Source organism: Suncus etruscus, chromosome 7 (assembly GCF_024139225.1).
Source record: "Suncus etruscus isolate mSunEtr1 chromosome 7, mSunEtr1.pri.cur, whole genome shotgun sequence".
Lineage (NCBI taxonomy): Eukaryota > Metazoa > Chordata > Mammalia > Eulipotyphla > Soricidae > Suncus > Suncus etruscus.
In genome coordinates this window covers 26,734,164-26,753,008 of record NC_064854.1, presented here as the reverse complement: position 1 = coordinate 26,753,008, position 18,845 = coordinate 26,734,164, and the positions used below count along the sequence as shown (strand labels likewise).

Sequence of the window (18,845 nt, the reverse complement as noted above, 5' to 3'; positions counted from 1 at the left end):
CCTAGCGAGAACCAGTCTGGAGATACTGGTCTAAGGCCCAGTCTAAGTATGCTTCAGGCCTGTAATCCAGATGTTGGTTCTGTTCTTCAGGATGAGGCTGATATCACTTTCAGCCTGCTGCAGCCTTTTCATCAAGCTTGATCTTGAATTATCTTGACTGAACGGTCCAGCGAACTTCGCAGTTTCAAAATAGGCTTAGAAACAGGCCTCATTATGAAAAGAAAAACCCATCTCCAAACAGACCTCAGAAACAGATCTGGAAAGGAAAACCCTTCATCAGAAGTGGGTTACAGGCTCCATCTCTCCCAAACTTGAGAGGCACCATGTCTGACTCTACTTTAGGGTGTGCCTCAGAGCTTCTATTCCATGTGAAAAAACAGGAGGCTCTGTCTTTGTTCCAACTTTGATTCTCTACTTCCCCTCTCGAATCACAGTCTCCATTTGCCAGACTCTCCTCCCTCCCAAAATTGGGCCTCAGCTTCAGGTACTCCCAAATATTTGCCGAATGGTTGAGGTGCAAGAAAAGCAAGGCCACAATCAATCAATCAATCAATCTTCAAAAGAATGATGAGTGCAATTAGAAAAATAACTGCATTGAGGGGTCGGAGAGATAGCATGGAGGTAAGGGCGTTTGCCTTGCATGCAGAAGGACGATGGTTTCTAATCCCGGCATCCCATAAGGTCCCCCGAGCCTGTCAGGAGCGATTTCTGAGCATAGAGCCAGGAGTAACCCCTGAGCGTTGCCGGGTGGACCGAAAAACCAATAAATAAATAAATTAATAAATAATAATAAAAAAAAGGATGCAATGGCATCCTAATTATTAAAAAAAAAAAAACTACATTGAGAACTATCCTAACCATGTGAATGAATGAAGGAAGTGGAAAGCCTGTCTAGAGTACAGGCTGGGGTGGGTTGGGAAGGAGGAAGATTTGGGGTATTGGTGATGGAAATATTGCACCGGTGAAAGGGGGTGTTCTTTACATGACTGAAACCCAACCACAATCATATTTGTAACCAAGGTGTTTAAATAAAGATATCAATAAAAAAATTTTAAAATCACTCTTCAAATCTGCCTTTCCTTTCCAAGTCTCCTCAGAGATCGATTTCAGGGGTAAAAAAAAACCCAAAACAAAACAAAACAAAACAAACTAGGAATCTGGAAGGCGCCTGCAGGTAGACGCGTCACGTCTGCAAAAACGTCCACGTCTCGCTCAGATCGGCGAGAAAGTGAACTGCGGGGCCGAGTGCGCGCACGCGCATGCGCGCCCAGGGGAGAAGGAGGAGGAGCCGAGAGAGAGAGATCGATTTCCTCCCAACTCCTCAGGGCACCAGCCTGAGGGGCAGAGACAAGACCGGACCAGACGAGACGTGACGAGACGCCGGCCCCACTTCCGGCCCCGCCACGCCACGCCTCTCCGTTGCCAGGCGACGTGACGTCACCGGAAGCGCCGCCCGGGATAGGCTGAGACGCCAGGGAAGCCGCTCCCCCTGGGCCGCCCGGCGCCTTCCAGCGGCGAGCGCCTTCCAGCTGTTGGTAGGCCCCGGGGGTGAGAGTCGGGGGAGAGCCGCCCTGGGCCCGCCGCCGCTGCCCGACGGAAGCGGACCCTGCCTGACAGGAGCTGCCGCCACGTCCGCGCGGCGCCTCGGAGGGAAACGGGGGCCGACCTTTGGCGATGACGGCTCCCTCGTCCCCGGCCGCCCCGCGGCAGCCTCCGCCGCCGCTCCGCCTGCTGAGGTGGCGGCCGCTGCTGCCCCCGCTGCTGCTGCTGCTGCTGCTGCTGCTGCTGGCGGCGGGCGCGGGGCCGGCGCGCGCCTGGGAGAGCGGAGACCTGGAGTTGTTCGACTTGGTGGAGGAGGTGCAGCTCAACTTCTATCAGTTCCTCGGGGTGCAGCAGGTAAGTTGGGGTTCACCCCCCCACCCACACACATCCCCGAGCATCCCCGAGTTCAGCTTGGTATGTGGCATTTCTCTTCTATAAGTTCTTTGGGGTGCAAGCAGGTAAGTTGGGGGAGACCCCCACACGCGCACACACACACACCCCGATTCCAGCTTGCTATGCGGCGTTTCTCTTCTATCTATCAGTTTCTCGGGGTGCAGCAGGTAAGGTGGGGATACCCCCAACACACACACACACACACACACACACACACACACACACACACACACCAGAACATCCCTGACTCCAGCTTGGTATGTGGCATACCGCTTCTATCAGTTCTTCGGGGTGCAAGCAGGTAAGTTGGGGGACACCTTCCCCCAACACACCTGAGCATCCTCGACTTCAGCTTGGTCTGCGGCATTTCTCTTCTATTAGTTTCTCAGGGTACAAGCAGGTAAGTTGGGGGATACCCCACACACATATACACCGGAGCATCCCCGACTCCTGCTCGGTATGCGGCATCGCCCTCCCTCAGTCCAGGAGGCCTCTCAGCCTGCTTGCAAATGCTCTGACTGACAGGATGCCCCGTGTCTCCAAAGCGGCTTCTGAGCTCTGCCAATCTCCAGCTGGAAGGTGTTGGGTGTAGGGGTAGAAGCTTTGACTGCTCCCCTTTTCCTGACATGTTTCTGAAGTGGGCAAGAATGCCCCTAGTTTGCACCTTTTCATTGCACCGAGCCTCCTGGAAGAAGGGAATGAATGCACTGGGGTCGGATTGCTGAACGCTGCAATTGGGAATCTTTCCTGGCCTCCTAGATCGGGGTCACCGGTGTGTTTTGGGGGTTGGGGAACTGGAGGATCCGTAGTTCAGCTCCCCCTGGACGAGTGGTGAAACCCACTGCCTGAGCCCGGGAAACTTCCCCGGATTGTCCTCTGAATGCTTGCAAGATGGGCCCACAGTGGCACCAGGATCTCGGGCCAGTTTCTTTTCCTTTTCTTTTTTTTGTCTTTGGTAGCTTGTGACTTTTTTCACTTTTACTTCTGCCTCGGGAGATGTCAGCGAGGGGCCTTGGTCAATCCTTTCTGTGAAGCAGAGGATAGATATAGGTCACTGGTTTGGAAATTCTGGGGATGAAAGACCGTTCAGACAACGTGGCGGAGTCGTTCATAAAGTGCTTGGGATACTTGTGGAACCTTTAAACACATGCACACATAACATATCTACTGCCAAGACACATTTCACTTGACTTAATATCAAATGCATCTTTTTAAGGCAGTGCCAAGTTGAGGCCAACAATAAATGATATTTCATTTATAAATACAAAGTGGATATTCTTTGCCTTGACATTAGGATTTTTTTTTAGTAAATTCCTCTTTCATTATGGTTATGAAGGACAAGTATTTTATACTAAGAAGTCTAATAAACAGAAGTGACAGATCTATTTGGCTATCTTTCCCTAGTGCCAATTCGTGACATCAAAGCAAAATATATTTTCCAAGTTTATGATTGTGAGCGCAGAAATAATGAATGTAGGGGCCAGAGTGATAGGATAGGGATACGGTATTTGCTTTGCATGTGGCTGACCGATGCCATATGTTCCCCTGCGCACCGCCAGGAGTGGATCCTGAGTGCAAAGCCAGTAGTAATCTCTGAGCATCGCTGGGTATGTCCAACTCCCCAATAAAATAAATAAACATATAACTGTGACGACTAGCTTATTAAAATGCCTTTAGTTTAAGAGAATATTAAAATTAGTCATGCTTGATTAAATTATGTAACTAGTCTCCTGCATAACCTATGGAAAGATCTTGAAGATGCTTTCTAGTTATTCATGCAAAATTTAGTCCTCATGAGAGAACACAGAAATTTAACAGAAGTATAAATTTTTAATTGTATAATTTAATTTTGCATATGAATGATCACATAATTTTATAATTTAATGTAATTTAATTTTCCGAATGAGTCAGTATAAACAACCAGTACATTTAAGAGGATGGTCAAAGATGTAGGATTGTATGTGAAGATAGAATGTAAAAAACTGTGTTTCTCTAACCAGTCACTGTCATATTGAAGTGGAAAAAATTCACAGAGATTTTTTTTTTTAAAACAGCAAAACAAATTGGGACAATTTCTTTTTTCTTTTAAAAATTACTTAACTTTGACTCGGGTTTATTTGGTGTGTGTGTATATGTGTGGTTTTGTGTGTGTGTGTGTGTGTGTGTGTGTGTGTCACACCCAGAGATGTCCAGGGGTTCCTCTTAGCTCTACTCAGGAGTGTGTGTGTGTGTGTGTGTGTGTGTGTGTGTGTGTATGTCACCCAGAGATGTCCAGGGCTTCCTCTTAGCTCTACTCAGGAATGTGTGTGTGTGTGTGTGTGTGTGTGTGTGTGTGTGTGTGTCACACCCAGAGATGTCCAGGGGCTCCTCTTAGCTCTACTCAGGAATCACTCCTGACAATGCTCAGGAGATCATATGGTACAGTGGGATTGAACCTGGTCGGCCAGCCATGTTCAAGGCAATTGTACTATCTCTCTGGCTCCTAACTTGGACTCTTAACATTTTTGGAATATTTTCAGGGCTCAGAAATTTGATAGCCTGTTTTTGTGGGATGGAGGCTAGGATTATACCCAGAGGTGCTTAGGGCTGTTCCTGGCTCTGTGCTCAGAGTTGATTTTTGGTATGTTTGGAACCATATGCAGTACCTGGATTGGAACAAGGGTCAGCCTTGTGCAAAGTAAAATATAGCCTGCTTTTTTTAAAATAATTTTTATTATGACCAAAATGAATTATAAATCTTTCACAGTAATATTTTAGGTACATAGTGACATTGAATTAGGGGCATTCCCACCACCAGTGTTGTCCTCCCTCCAACCCTGTTCCCAGCATGCATCCCATATCTCCCTCCTTTGTTCCCCTGGGCTGCTAGTATAAGTGGTCCCCTCTGTGTATAGCTTGTTAATACAGCCTGTTTTATCAGTTTTATCCTAGCCCTATACTCAGGGATCACTCCTGGCAGTGCTGGAGGGACTGAACCTGAGTGGGCAGCATGCAGAAAAAGGACTTTACCCACTGTACTATCTCTCAAGCATCAATACAGCCTTTTTTTTTTTTTTTTTGAATTCCTTAAAAGTACATGGAATCTATTATGCTGAGTGAAATAAGGCAGAGGGAGATAGACACAGAATAGTCTCACTCATCTATGGGCTTTAAGAAAAATAAAAGACAGTAAGGTAATAATACCCAGAGATAATAGAGATGAGGGCTAGAAGGACCGGCTCACATTGTAATGAGTGCAGTTAGAGAAATAACTATACTGACAACTATCATGACAATGTTAATGAATGAGAGAAGTAGAATGCCTGGCTCAAATACAGGCAAGAGGTGGGGGAGGATGAATATGGGGCATTGGTAGTGGGAAGGTTGCACTGGTGAAGGGGGATGTTCTTTCTATAACTGAAACCCAACTACAATCATGTTTATAATCAAGGTACTTAAATAAAGAAGATATTAAAAAAAATAAAGTCCTTAAAGCTCCTTAGCCAGAGCCAACCAATTTTGTTTGTTTGTTTGTTTGTTTGTTTGGGGGCCACACCTGGGGATGCTCAGGTTACTCCTGACTGCACCCAGAAATTGCTCCTGGGGGGATCGAACTGCGGTCCATCCTGGGGCTGCCATGTGCAAGACAAACACCCTACTGCTGCGCCAACTCACTGGCCTGAGCCAAACAATTTTTTTTGATGACTAGACGAGGTGTGAGGGAGCCTACCTTTTCTTTAGAAATAGGTACTACCTACTTTAGAATCTAGAATATAGTTAGTAGCTAAACTCTCAGCACAAATCCTTTTTGTTATTATTCATGCAATAGAGATATATTTGTGTCTATGAATTTTTAAATGCTGGAGTTCACAAAACAAGCTTTGACACTAGGAAATTTATGTTTAGGTAGCAGGAAAACACTTAACTGACCAACCAAATAAATATAAAGATCTGATGATCAGCAAAGATCAATGAAGGAAGGAGGAGAATGGGATCATTTGCATTCATGGAGAAAGCTCTTAAGGAAGGGCAGAATTGTGTAAGCTGAAGGAATCATGAAGCAGCATGTGTGGCTAGAGCCAATTGAATAAAGGAACAGTAGGAGAAGAAATCCAAGTCCTGGAAGTTGGGAAGTTGGGATGCTGATGTATCTGTAAGCAATTATAAGTAGTTTTGTTCTTATAAATACGTTGTATCAGGGTTGGCAAACAAGTTTGACACAAAGAGCCAAAATTTTAATCTGTGAGAGTCAGAGAGCCACACCATGCAGTGACCTACCAAAACAGACAAACACTCACACAAAAGCATATAATTTTAACAATAATATATTAAACACATATTGCATTTTGCCATTTTGAGTGAGGGTAAAAATCCTGTTTGCCACCCCTGTTGTAGATCCATACTCATAAATATGTTGGGATCCAGTTGGGTGTACTGGGGTGATGAACATAAGAAGTCCTTGATTTGGGATAGGACATTTTCCTTGCATGCTAACGACCCGAGGTTCTTTCCCCGGCATTCTTTATGGGTCCTCTGAGCCCACCAGGAGGAATTCCTGAGTGCAGAGGCAGGAGTAATCCCTGAGTACCACTAGCTGTGGCCTCAAAACAAAACAAGTTCTTGATTTGACTTAAATTTCTGGATGATCACTTTTTGCTGTTTTGATTTGGGGGCCTCACCTGGTGATCTCAAGGCTTATTCTTCTTTTTTTCTTTTCTTTTTCTTTCTTTCTTTTTTTTGTTTGTTTTTTGTTTGTTTGTTTTTTGTGATGCTCAGATGCCCCTGGCTATGTGCTCAGAAATCACTCCTGGTTTTAGGGACCATATGGGACACTGGAGGATCGAATTACTGTCCATCATGGGTCAGTCCCATGCAAGGCAAATGCCATTGGCTTATTTGTAACTCTGCACTCAGGGATCACTCCTGATGATGCTATGTGGTGCTGGGAATGAAACCAGGGGTTGGCTGCTTGTAAGACAAGCAAATCTCTTGCCTACCGTGTGTCTCACCAGCACTAGAAAGATCACATTTTTGTTTGTTTGTTTAGTTTTTTGGGGGAGGCCACACCCAGTGACACTCAGAGATTACTCCTGGCTGTGCACTCAGAAATCGTTCCTAGCTTGGGGGACCAAATGGGACACTGGGGGATCGAACCGTTGTCTGTCCTAGGTCAGCCACATGCAAGACAAACGCTGTACTGCTACACCACTTCTCCGGCCCCAGGATCACTTTTTTTATGTTGAGGATCATATGTATTTAAATCATTAATTGCTTAGTGGGAATAATTGTTTAGAATGTGAAGTGAACCTAGGGGTACAAAGTGGTGAAATTCTGGAGTAAATTGAACATATATTATATATTAATTTATGAGTATGGATCTAATATAATTTACTAATATTTTGAATGGTGTAAGCTGATGGTAATTCTAAAGCTTTTAGCCTCAGTAACTGAAGGAACACTGGTTTAATTCTAGTTGTCACTTACTGAGTTGAAGCAGCCAGAATTAAGTAGGATTGTTGGGGAGGGAAATAGGAATTTGGTTATGGCCATGATAATTTTAAGGCCATTATACATTCAAGCAAAGCTGGCATGGAGTTAGTTATAGAAGTCTGAAGTTACAAAGAGAGAGCTTTGGCCTATACATAGAAATTTTCTCGGATAATTAAAAGGTGTTTGACAGCCACAAGACTAAATATATTTACCTGGAGAATGAAAGTAAAAATAGAAAAAAAGAGTTGTCAAACCAAGGGTATTCCAAACTTTAAGTCATAGATCAGCAAAGAGAAGGAACCAGCAAAAGAGATGGAGATGGACTTGATATGAAATAGGAAGCAAATCAAGAAAAGATGGTCTCTTTCAAGTCAAGAATTTTGAAGAGAGAAAAGTGATCAGTTGGTGACAATTCAAGTGAATTCTGAGAATTGAGTTAACTTGTTGGAATTCAGTGTAATGATCAATATTAGCTTGTCTAGAAAAATGAGTTTAGGAGAGAGTAAAGATAATAATTGGATACAGTTTAATTTAGAAAACTATTTTGAGATTTTCATTCTCCAAACTGTGGCCAGGATGATAGTGACCGAAGAGATACCAATTTTATCCTCATACCCACCAGATCTAATATATTTAATCGCATTATTAGGATAGAAATGAATGACTTGTAGCACTTCAGCAAGCTATTTCGTGTCTTATGAGCCTTCTGTGTTAGCTCCCTTATTAACTTATTTTTCAGCAGCAGGGATCGTATTCACAACCACCTATATAGGAGACATGTATTCTACTTAATGCTGAGTCACATCCCCAACTCTCCTTTTGTGTTAGGGTCACTTTCCAAGGTGTTCAGAGACTATTCCTGGCTCAGTGTTTGCTCTTGGTGTTGCAACCAAGTAATGGTAGGGATTGAGCTCACAATTATTGACTCATTTTTAGGGTAAAAATATATTTACTCCATAATTAGATATACAACATATGCTTACATTCTTATTAAATGAAAAATATGAATATGATAACCAAACTAAACATTAATACCCCAAGTTAATAGTTTCTGGAAGATTTCTACTCAAACTTTTACACATACACATATATATGGATATATGCATCTACATTTAATTTTTGTTTGGGGCCATACCCTTTGGATCTTAAGATATACATCTATCTCTATGTTCAGGGATCACTTCTGGTGGTGCTGGGAGAACTTAGGTAGCACCAGGATCAAACTCTATTGAACTATGTACAAGCCAAGTACCTTAGTACCCTATACTATCAGAAGTTAACTTCCTTTCAGAAGTTATTTTTGTAATTCACCTTTAGAGCTTGATACAGTGAAGAAATCTTTTCCTGTCTATTTTTAAGGTTTGAGGCTGATTCTTTTTTTTTTTTTTTTTTTTTTTTTTTTTGGTTTTTCGGGCCACACCCTTTTGATGCTCAGGGCTTACTCCTGGCTATGTGCTCAGAAATTGCCCCTGGCTTGGGGGGACCATATGGGACGCCGGGGGATCGAACCGTGGTCCTTTCCTTGGCTAGCGCTTGTAAAGCAGACACCTTACTTCTAGCGCCACCTCGCCGGCCCCGTTGAGGCTGATTCTAAATGTAAATCTTGGAAAGGATTCTAGAAGTCTTAGGGGTTTCATGTATAGAGATGATGTATCAGAGAGAGGTTCAACCTGTTTTGGAATGATTTTAATTATTTTCATGATATTCTAATTTGAATGTTGCATCTTTTTGGAGAAGATAGGGTAGAAGAAGTGATAAATTAGGGAGATATATTGAAATACCTTCCACACTTATCTTAAATTCTAATTCACTATGTTATATTTATGTTTCCACTAACAGTTCCCATTCCTTGGATATCTGGATTCATGGGGTCAGTGGCAATTAATTATTTTAAAATAATTATCTCCTGGACCAAGTCTTTCTCATACCTGTGTCTAGCCAAAAATAAGTGTGTCGTATTCATTAAGAAATATGTTCATTGAAATTGTGACAAACTAAGTTTTCATAAATTTTGCAGTATTAATAACTTCATCCTTTTGTTCAAAAGAATGTTGAATCTCGGTGAACATAAGAAAAGCGATTAGTAAGTGCTTACAAGATATTTGGACTTCAGGTATTAAATTGGAATTAATCTTTTAAGCTTAATTGTATCTCAGATGTACAGAGTTTATAAAGTGTAAAGAAAATAAGCCTGTGTAAGGGAAGGACAATTATTGCTCACTTGTCCTTTATTTGGTGGTCAGAGACTTCCCTAAGGAAACACTGCTGATCTCTTGGTACGTTGCTTACATTTTTCCATCAAGCAGTGAATTACCTTGTTGGCAGAAGATTGCCATTGGCCTATTTTGCTTGATTAAAGAGAACCAATCAATCAAAACAGCTTTAAGCAATGGGAAATCATGATTCTCTATAAGGCACTTTTCCTGGCATGACTTTTCTCTTGAGCTTGCTGTCTTTAAATCTAGATTAGAGAGAGCACAGAGGACAAAACTTATTAATAAGCTCTTTGGGTCCCTATATGTCATCTAATTTACCAGTCACTTTATAATCATTATAAACACTATATGTATTTAAGTATTGTATCATTTCTACCAGCCTGTTTTCTGTGCCTGCTCAGGTTTTTTGGATGTGAAAAGATGTCAAGTCAACAGGACATTCTCAAACCTAGTCACAGTCCTTTTCAGAAATCGGGATCTTTTCACAGTTAGATGACTGGAGGACCATACTTAGTGGGTGATCTCTGGGAACCTGCGGGGACTCTACTGAGCTCATAGGTGGAAGTTGCCATGTTATAGTAGTCTCCCTATTTTCAATGTAGGATCTAAAATGATTTGTTAATGGAGGGATCCAAAGCCTGGGATTGGGGGAGATAGTACAGACTTATACAGGTCAACGCAGGCTCCATCCTCAGCACCTTTTGTTTCAATCCCTGGCATCCCATATGATTCCCCAGCACCAGGAATGACCCCTGAGCGCAGAACCAGGATTAACCACCTGGTGTGGCCCATAAAACCAAAAACAATTTTTTTTAGATAATTAGATTTCTACTTTTTGGGGGGAGGACCAGAGGGAAGACACACTAGAGAGTGCTCAGGGTTTACTTCTGGTTCCACTCTCAGGAATCATTTCTGTTGAAGTTTGGGTACCATATGGGATACCTGAGATCAATCAGTTGCATGCAAGATAAACACCTTACGCACTGTATTGCTGCTCCAGTCCTTGACATGATCTCTTACTTATATCTATAATTATTTGGATTTCATATAACTATTTGGTAATGAAATTGAGTTAATAGGCCTTTCTAAGTATAGTTTGGTTGAATAAAGAGATGAGAATATAAATTTCAGGTAAAACTCAGACAGTGGTTTGTATGAGGAGTTTTGGAGGAGTTCTGACCAATGGCCTCATGAAGTAAATCCATAATTTTAGAAGGCAGAAGAATGTATGCAAGGGGCCACACCCCACAATGCGTATAGACCAGCAACAGTGGAAAAAAGATGGACACTCCTAGAGGTGATAGAGTTAAACTCGGTTTCTTACACATGTCAATGTGTGTTCTACTACCTCAGCTGTTCTGGCCCAGGTAGAAAAAAAATTTTGAATACTTTTTGCCTACAGGAAAAAAATGTATAAATAAAAATATTATTAGAGGTTGCTGAATCTTAAGCTAGAAGAGATTCCATTTTATTCCTGCTTTTAATGAATCTACAAAGTGTTTGGTACATAATATTTCTTTTATAAAGAGAGAAAAATTAGGCTGACAGTGGAACCAGAATAAATGCTAGAGATACTAGTAGTAGCTGAGCATGCCCTGAGGAAGAAAGTAGGGCCTGCAGAGGTAAATGTACACAAAGAAATGCATCCGCCTAAAAGTAAACTCTAATGGAGTAATATCTCCATCTTGTGGCCTTCTTTGGACATTGCCATTAAAGATGTTGAGGGGTTGTATTTTCACAACTATAGGCATAATAAGTAAGATCAAAATGAGCCAGGTGAGACTAAACTGTGGGTCAGAGACGTCTGGCAGTGTTTTGAAGTTCCTTTACAGCCACACTACCCAATGGTATTCAACAAGTAAATGCACTGTGAGGCCTTCTTTTGAACAACCAAGCAGTTATTCCAGCATTAGACAGAATTTCTGTAAAATATCATAGTATGAAAGAGGTTGAAGAAGCACTGTGAAGGCATGCAGCTCGGCTGCTTTTCTCCCAAGGGAAAATTCATAAGTGTGCTAGCACGCGCGCGCGCACAGACACACACACACACACACACACACAGACACACACTGCCTGATAACAGCTTATCAAACAAATTTTGTACTAAAGATCTTTATTTAGAAAAAATATCTTTATTTAGCATATATAAAAACAAAGCAGTTAACATGTTGACAAAGAACCTAAATATAAAAGATAACAGGAAGTCTTTGATGGATTGACATCCTTAAATCACTTGATTACGTACTCTGGATGATGGAATGACCATTCAGCATTTGCAGAGTTTGCAATAACTCAGAGGGATGCTTTAATGATCTGTTGCAGTCTTCTGTGTGAAGAGAATGTAAATGATTTTGGAATATATAGCTTAATACAAATTCTGAGTTATCCAAACGCATATTTTATGGCACTATGAAATTAGACTGGATTTTGCTTGCAAGTTCTGACAGTTACTTTTCACAGATGACAGGCTTTTTATATCATTGAATCCTTAGCACAGACAATTCAGTATACATGTGCATAATGTATATATATGTAATCTACATCAGGCAAGCTCATCAATACTTAAATTGTTTCTAGAAACCACATTAAGACAGGCAAAGGGCTGGAGAAATAGTACAATGTGTAAGACACCTTGCATACAGCTGAGTTGGGTTCAATCCCTAGTACCACGTATTGTCTCCCAAACCTCAACAGGAGTGGAAACTGAGCACAGAACTGGAAGTAAGCACTGAGAAATTCTGGGTGGAGCCACAAAGAGTTGAAAAATAAAACAATTGCAGGCTAAACTAATATTAATTTTGGGTTTTGTTTTTACTGTTCCCGGCTGTTGCTCATGGCTTACTCCTAGCTCTGCACTCATAGCTTAGAGAATTAAAGTAAACTATCCTGTGTTGCAAGATAGATCGATATTGTCAAAGAAAATAATTGATTAGACTTTCTTTTTTTTTTCATGAACACACTTTATAGTTCATTTTGTGTGCCTGTGTGTATTTTAATGCAGTGTAGGTTTTCTGTTTTTGTTTTTTTCATTTTGTAGGTCTACTTGCTAAGGGTGTTTTGAATTAATCCGTTTAAATTGGTAATTACTTTGGTTGACTTGCCTGCTATATATATGTATATATATTTAATTGTATTTGAGGCACTGTAATTTCCAGTATTGTTGATTATAAGGTTTCATGCATATAGCATTCTAGCACACTTCCGCCCCCAGAGTATCCATTCCTCTATCTTTGTCTCAAGGTCTCTCTCATCTATGCTCTTTCCTCCTCCCAGTCCTCCCTGCAGTTCTCCATCCACACATGTACACTTGATAAACTCAATTCCATAGATAGCTCACAGGTGCTGTTGCCTTTGGCCATTAGTTATTTCCTATGTGCAGTGTTCGTTATATCCCACTTATGAATTAATAAAATCAGTTTGCATCTGTCCTTCCTGAATGATTTTACTCTGTGTGACACACTCTGTTTCCATCCATGTATCACAAATACCTCTTATATTCTGTGCTTCTTTTAGGTGTTATTAATAGCATCATGGGTTTTTAGTGCTAACTTGTACAAGAATATGTATTGTTACCTTGTGATTTTAACTTTTAATTTTAACTTTTGATTTTTAACTTTTAATAGCTGCCTGTTCTTTCAATGCACTCTGAAACTCATTCATCAAGATATTAGTTGTTATGAAATATTCATCTTGATTGTTTTGATTTTTATAGTATCTTTCCCCCTTTTTTTTTGTGAGGAAGAGTTGGCCCCTACCTGACTGTGCTCAGAGCTGACTCCTGGCTCTGCACCTAGCAATCACTCCTGTCAGGGTTCAGGGAACCTGACAGGGAGTGTAGGGGATCTAATTAACTTGGGTCTGCTGCATGCAAGTCAATCATTTTCCAGCCTGATGTCTTTATTTAATTAAATGACTTTTTTAAAAGATTTCAAATGCAGTTCTGTTTGCATAGCAATCTTTTGGCCCTTTGTTACTTTATACCACAAATTTCAAAGTCATTCTTACTTTACTGTATTCTCTGCCACCTCGCCATAGCTCCTAATAAGATAGATAACTTTCCTTTAGACTGAGTATCAGTCATTTACCTTTGCCTTTTGGGATTTCACAAGCAAATAAAGAAGTAGATTTTAATATCTATTATTCTGCTGCATGTTTGTTTTATGAAGCTCACCTACTAGCACTTTGGGGCTTCTCTTGACTGTCTGCTAGTTGTTTCTGGTAGAGGGGCCATAGGTTGCAGAGGCTTGAGTCAGGGTCCCAGCTTGCAAAGTATGTCTTAGTTTACAGTTCACTGAGCTATCTCTCTGGCTCCTCCTCTATTCTTTTATCTGACTGATGTGTTAAATAGTCCTAATACAAGAAGGAAAATGGTGTGGAATCAGAGAGGTTAAAATTATATGTTGAGGGTAACAAACAAAAGTTAAATAACCAATAGTAGTTCTGAGCAATAGTATAGCAGGTAGGGCCCTTGCCTTTATGCAGCTGACCTATGTTCAATCCCTGGCCTCTTGGATGGTCCTCCGAGCACGACCAGGAACTTATCCCAGGCATAAGTCCTGGCCCTACATGGTCCCCGGTCACCACCAAGAGCAACCCTTGAGCACAGAGTCTGCAGTAACCCACAAGTACTGCCAGTGTGACCCCCAAACAAAAAAGAATCAGTAATAAATTCCTGATTAATAGCTAACCTATTTCTTCATTTTGTAATTTCTTCTGTAGATTCCCAGCAATGGTTATCCAATCTGTGTTGATTATATCTAACAGTGGGCATTATAGACAATCTGTTCAGTTTGGGGATAATAGTACCCAGTGGAAATTGTTCTTATGTAAAGCCCAAATCATAATTCTTATCCCTACTTTCAACTTAATTTGCATTCTTCTTCAAGAGTATATCTGAATATATATATATACTCTCTAAGTTATTTTTGTGCCTTAATATAAGATGCACAGGGGAGGGGACCAGAAAGATGGCATGGAGGTAAGGCGCTTGCCTTGCATGCAGAAGGACAGTGAATCCTGGCATCCCATATAGTTCTCCTAGCCTGCCAGGAGCAATTTCTGAGCGTAGAGCCAGGAGTGGCCCCTGAGCGCTGCCAGGTGTGACCCAAAAACCAAAAAGAAAAAAAAAAAGATGCACAGGGGAGATAATTACTTGTTCTACAACAGTAGTGATATTCGGAAGTAGGGAAATATAGGTAGAATTCATCATATATAAGTGGTAGCTCAGTAAATTTGTTTGAAAAAAATACAGATAAACTGAGAGCTCTGTTTTCACAGTCTTGAGATAAAAAAAAGAAGGCCTGAAACACATTACCCATAGTTGTTTTGGAATCACACTAACCTTGATTTGAGACTAATACTTATTCCTGGGATGCCACAATAGGAAATTTTGGGGAGTTGAAATCATTGGGCTCTGTTAACTTTGATCATGAGGGCCACAGGTTTGATTTTAATTAAAGCTGTACTCAGAAATTGTTAGACCAGGCTGGACTGGTAGCACAGTGGTAGGGCATTTGCCTTGCATGCAGCTGATCCAGGATGGACCCGGGTTTGATCCCTAGTGTTCCATATGGTCCACCGAGCCTGCCAGGAGCGATTTCCGAGTGCAGAGCCAGGAATAACCCTAGTGCCTCCCAAAAACAAAAACAAAAATTTTATAGACCGATAGGACTCGTTGTGTATACTTGTGCAGATTGTCTGCTTCACACCTACCTTTGTCTGTAAACATTTTGGATTTTTAGATTATTATGAATGTAGCACATGGGTGGCTAAACTGTGAAGGAAATAATTTCTCTTTCATAATTAGAATAAATAAATAAATGAATGAATAATTAGAATTTGATCTTCCAGGCTCATCTTAACTGAAATGAGACCGCTTCTCTCTACTCTTAACCCCCACACCCTGCTAGGGGCTTTTGCTCTTTTCCTTGAGGTATTTGGAAGAGAATCAGGTCAAATTGGCAGCTTTTGGGTCTCCCTTCTGAGATTATATTCCAGCCATTGCAAATCAGCAATCACTTAAGACCATCAGCAATGAATGTGGCCTCGTCACTGCTGGTCATTGACCTGGTCACTGCTGTGGGTCTTAAGTCATGGAAGACATCTGAAGGTTTTTGGTTACATAGCGTTTCATAAGCTGGAGCTTCAGACAGTAGCCATCCTACTTTTTTTATCGTTTTCACAGAAGATAGTGTCTGTGGTCTGTGACTCAATCACTAAACTCTGGGCTGGACTTTCATCCTGGGTCTTTTATAGAGAATTCTTGGGTCCTCATTTCTCTTGAGGATTAAACTTCTCATTTCTTTTACCAATTTGTATAGGACCTGGTAGGCCTATATCTTAAACTGTGTTTATGGCTGTGAGTTAGGTTTTTTGTTTTTGTTTTTGTTTTTGTTTTGTTTTGTTTTGATTTATTTCTGGCTCTGCATTCCTAGGGTGTTTAGTGTATCGTATGGGATTCGGGAGATTTAATCCAGGTCGACCACAGGCAAGGCAAGCAGCCTACCCACTATACTATTTCTCCAGCCCCTGTGAGTTTTTTGTGTGTAGGGATATTTAGCTATATGTTTTTGAACTGCAGTTCACAATCACTGTTGCTAATTAATAGGGTTTCATACATAGCTCTTTACCACCTTTCAGTGCTATCTCCTCCTCCTGGTTGAACACTTTTCTCTACCATAGTCTTTTTAATTACAACTCTGCATTTATAATTTTCTTTTTTTAATTTTATGGAAGGAAATATCTCAAGTATATACAATATATATTTACCCTGGAATTTTGACCCTGAATACTCTTTAAGCTTTTTTTTTTTTTTTTTTTTTTTTTTGGTTTTGGTTTTGGTTTCGGTTTATGGGCCACACCTGACAGCTCTCAGGTTACTCCTGGCAGGCCAGGGTACCATATGTGATGCTGGGAATCGAAACTGGTTTGGTCCTGGATTGGCTGCATTCTAGGCAAACACCCTACCTTCTGTGCTATCACTCTGTCTCCTGGGTTTAAGATTCATATATAAGTGCAGAATTTCACTTATTTTTTCATGATTGGTCATATGATAAATATTTGATGACCATATTTAGAGCAGTGTTTCTCAACCTTTTTCCAGTTATAGTTTCTTCTAATTTTGTTTTCTTCCTGTACCTTTCCAACCCCTATACTACTACTTGGCCTTTGGTCTTGTGCTGTGGCCCCCATTTATGTGATCTTCACCTGTGTGCACTTTTGAACTATCTTTGGGACTCTTTAGAAGGCCATATGGCCCCTGGCTAAAAAAGAACTGGAGTAAGGTGCTTAGCCAAATCTGCTACCCACAAAACAATGATAAATCAGCAAAAATTTTCTAAATAACTATTTTCAATGAATGGTGATCACATGCATATGACAAGTTGAGGATTTGTCTAACTTAATAAGTTTGTAACTTTCAGGTAAGAGATATGCGAGACCATAACATTTTGCCTGAGATTGCAACCATCCTACTTCTAGCTCTCAGAATTTAGTCTGGACAAGTTCAGCTAAGAGAACCATCAATTTCCCTGCTAAATGAGGCTGACTGATTTGTACTGAAACACAGAAAGTTCTCTTGTTCCTGAGTTCAAGAGTACTACTTCAGTGGTAAAGGAATAATGTCTGTTTCACAACCTGCCTGTGATTGTTATTCTAATATGGGAAATAGTTATTTAGCAGAGTGGTCAGAAAATTAATAGGACACTCAATTGATATGCCTGTCAGTGCAGACCTTGGTAAGATCCCATATATCCATGGTGAACATGAAAACTGCATATTTATAAGATTTTATGTAGGGGCTGGAGTGGTGACGCAAGTGGTGAGGCATCTGCCTTGCCCACACTAGCCTAGGACAGACAGGACCTCGGTTTGATCCTCCAGCATCCCATATGGTTCCCCAAGCCAGAAGCGATTTCTGAGCGCATAGCCAGGAGTAACCCCTGAGCATCACTGGGTGTAGCCCAAAAACCCAAACAAAAATTAAAATTAAATTAAAAAAAGACGTTATGCACACTCAAAATGGAGTTAAATCTTTTAGACATTCCTAGCTAAACAATGCACACATTTCTAGGCCTGTGCATATTCGGAGGAGACACAAGAGGGTCCCAAAGAAAACAAGAGCCTCAGAGGACACGTAAAGTACTTAAACTCTGAATAAATTCCATTCACCAACCAAGACAAAGATCCATTTTAAAATTTTGGACTCCTGACCTAGGTAAGTGGTGAAAAGTAGTAGAGCACACACCTTACATGTGTGAAGTTCAGTTCACAATACCACTTGGTTTCAGACCACTGCTAGATAAAGTTCCTGGTTGGGAGTACCTCCCACCCTGACCCCCCAAATTGAGAGCCTTACCGGCCAATATGTTTGTATACGACTTCTGACCAATGGTTGACAATCATTAAGTGTTTCTGACACAGGAGCAATATAGAGAAAGGCTTAAAGATAAAACCCAGGGGAACAAACCCATCACAGATTTTATAGCAACCCCAAATCACATAGAGTAGTTTGAGGCTAACTCACTAAGAAAAAAAGAAAGCATCAAGACAAGTTCCAATTCAAAGGGAAATCAGAATTGAAGGCTCAAATATATTGTCAGATATACCCAGTTTTCAACAAAATATCACACCACATACAAAGAATGATAAAGTATGACTCACACTTGGGAAAAAATTAATAGAAACTCATTAAGTATGTTCACATATTATTACATGCTAAACTTCAGAGTTGGTATAAGTATATCCAAAGAAATAAAGAAAATAAGGTTCTTGGGCCCGGAGAGATAGCACAGCGGCGTTTGCCTTGCAAGCAGCCGATCCAGGACCAAAGGTGGTTGGTTCGAATCCCAGTGTCCCATATGGTCCCCCGTGCCTATTTCTGAGCAGACAGCCAGGAGTAACCCCTGAGCAACGCCGGGTGTGCCCCCCCCAAAAAAAAAAAAACTAAAAAAAAAAGAAAATAAGGTTCTTCTTATAGTATGATGATAAAGAAAATATCAATAAAGGCCATAGGCATTTTAAAAGTAAAACCAAATAGTAGCTGGAGAAGATAGTATAACCAGTAGTGCTTGCACAAGGCCAACCTGAGTTTGATCCCTGACACTACATGTGATCTCCCAAGCCTACCAACACTGATCCTGAGTGCTGCGCTAGGAGTCATCCTTGAGCACTGATGAGTAAGGCCCCAAAATAAAATCTTGAAAATAGAATTTTTTATGTACAGCT

General features: G+C 41.0%; 1 protein-coding gene across 1 annotated transcript in view; it reads left to right on the top strand.

The window, feature by feature from the left end:
* Positions 1 to 1,651: 1,651 nt before the first annotated feature.
* Positions 1,652 to 18,845, top strand: part of DNAJC1 (DnaJ heat shock protein family (Hsp40) member C1) — a 149,928-nt gene continuing 132,734 nt past the window's right edge. Inside the window, exon 1 of the mRNA XM_049777841.1 lies at positions 1,652 to 1,896. Coding sequence (XP_049633798.1) covers positions 1,675 to 1,896 — 222 coding nt within the window. The 5' untranslated portion in view covers positions 1,652 to 1,674. The remainder of the gene's footprint in view (positions 1,897 to 18,845) is intronic.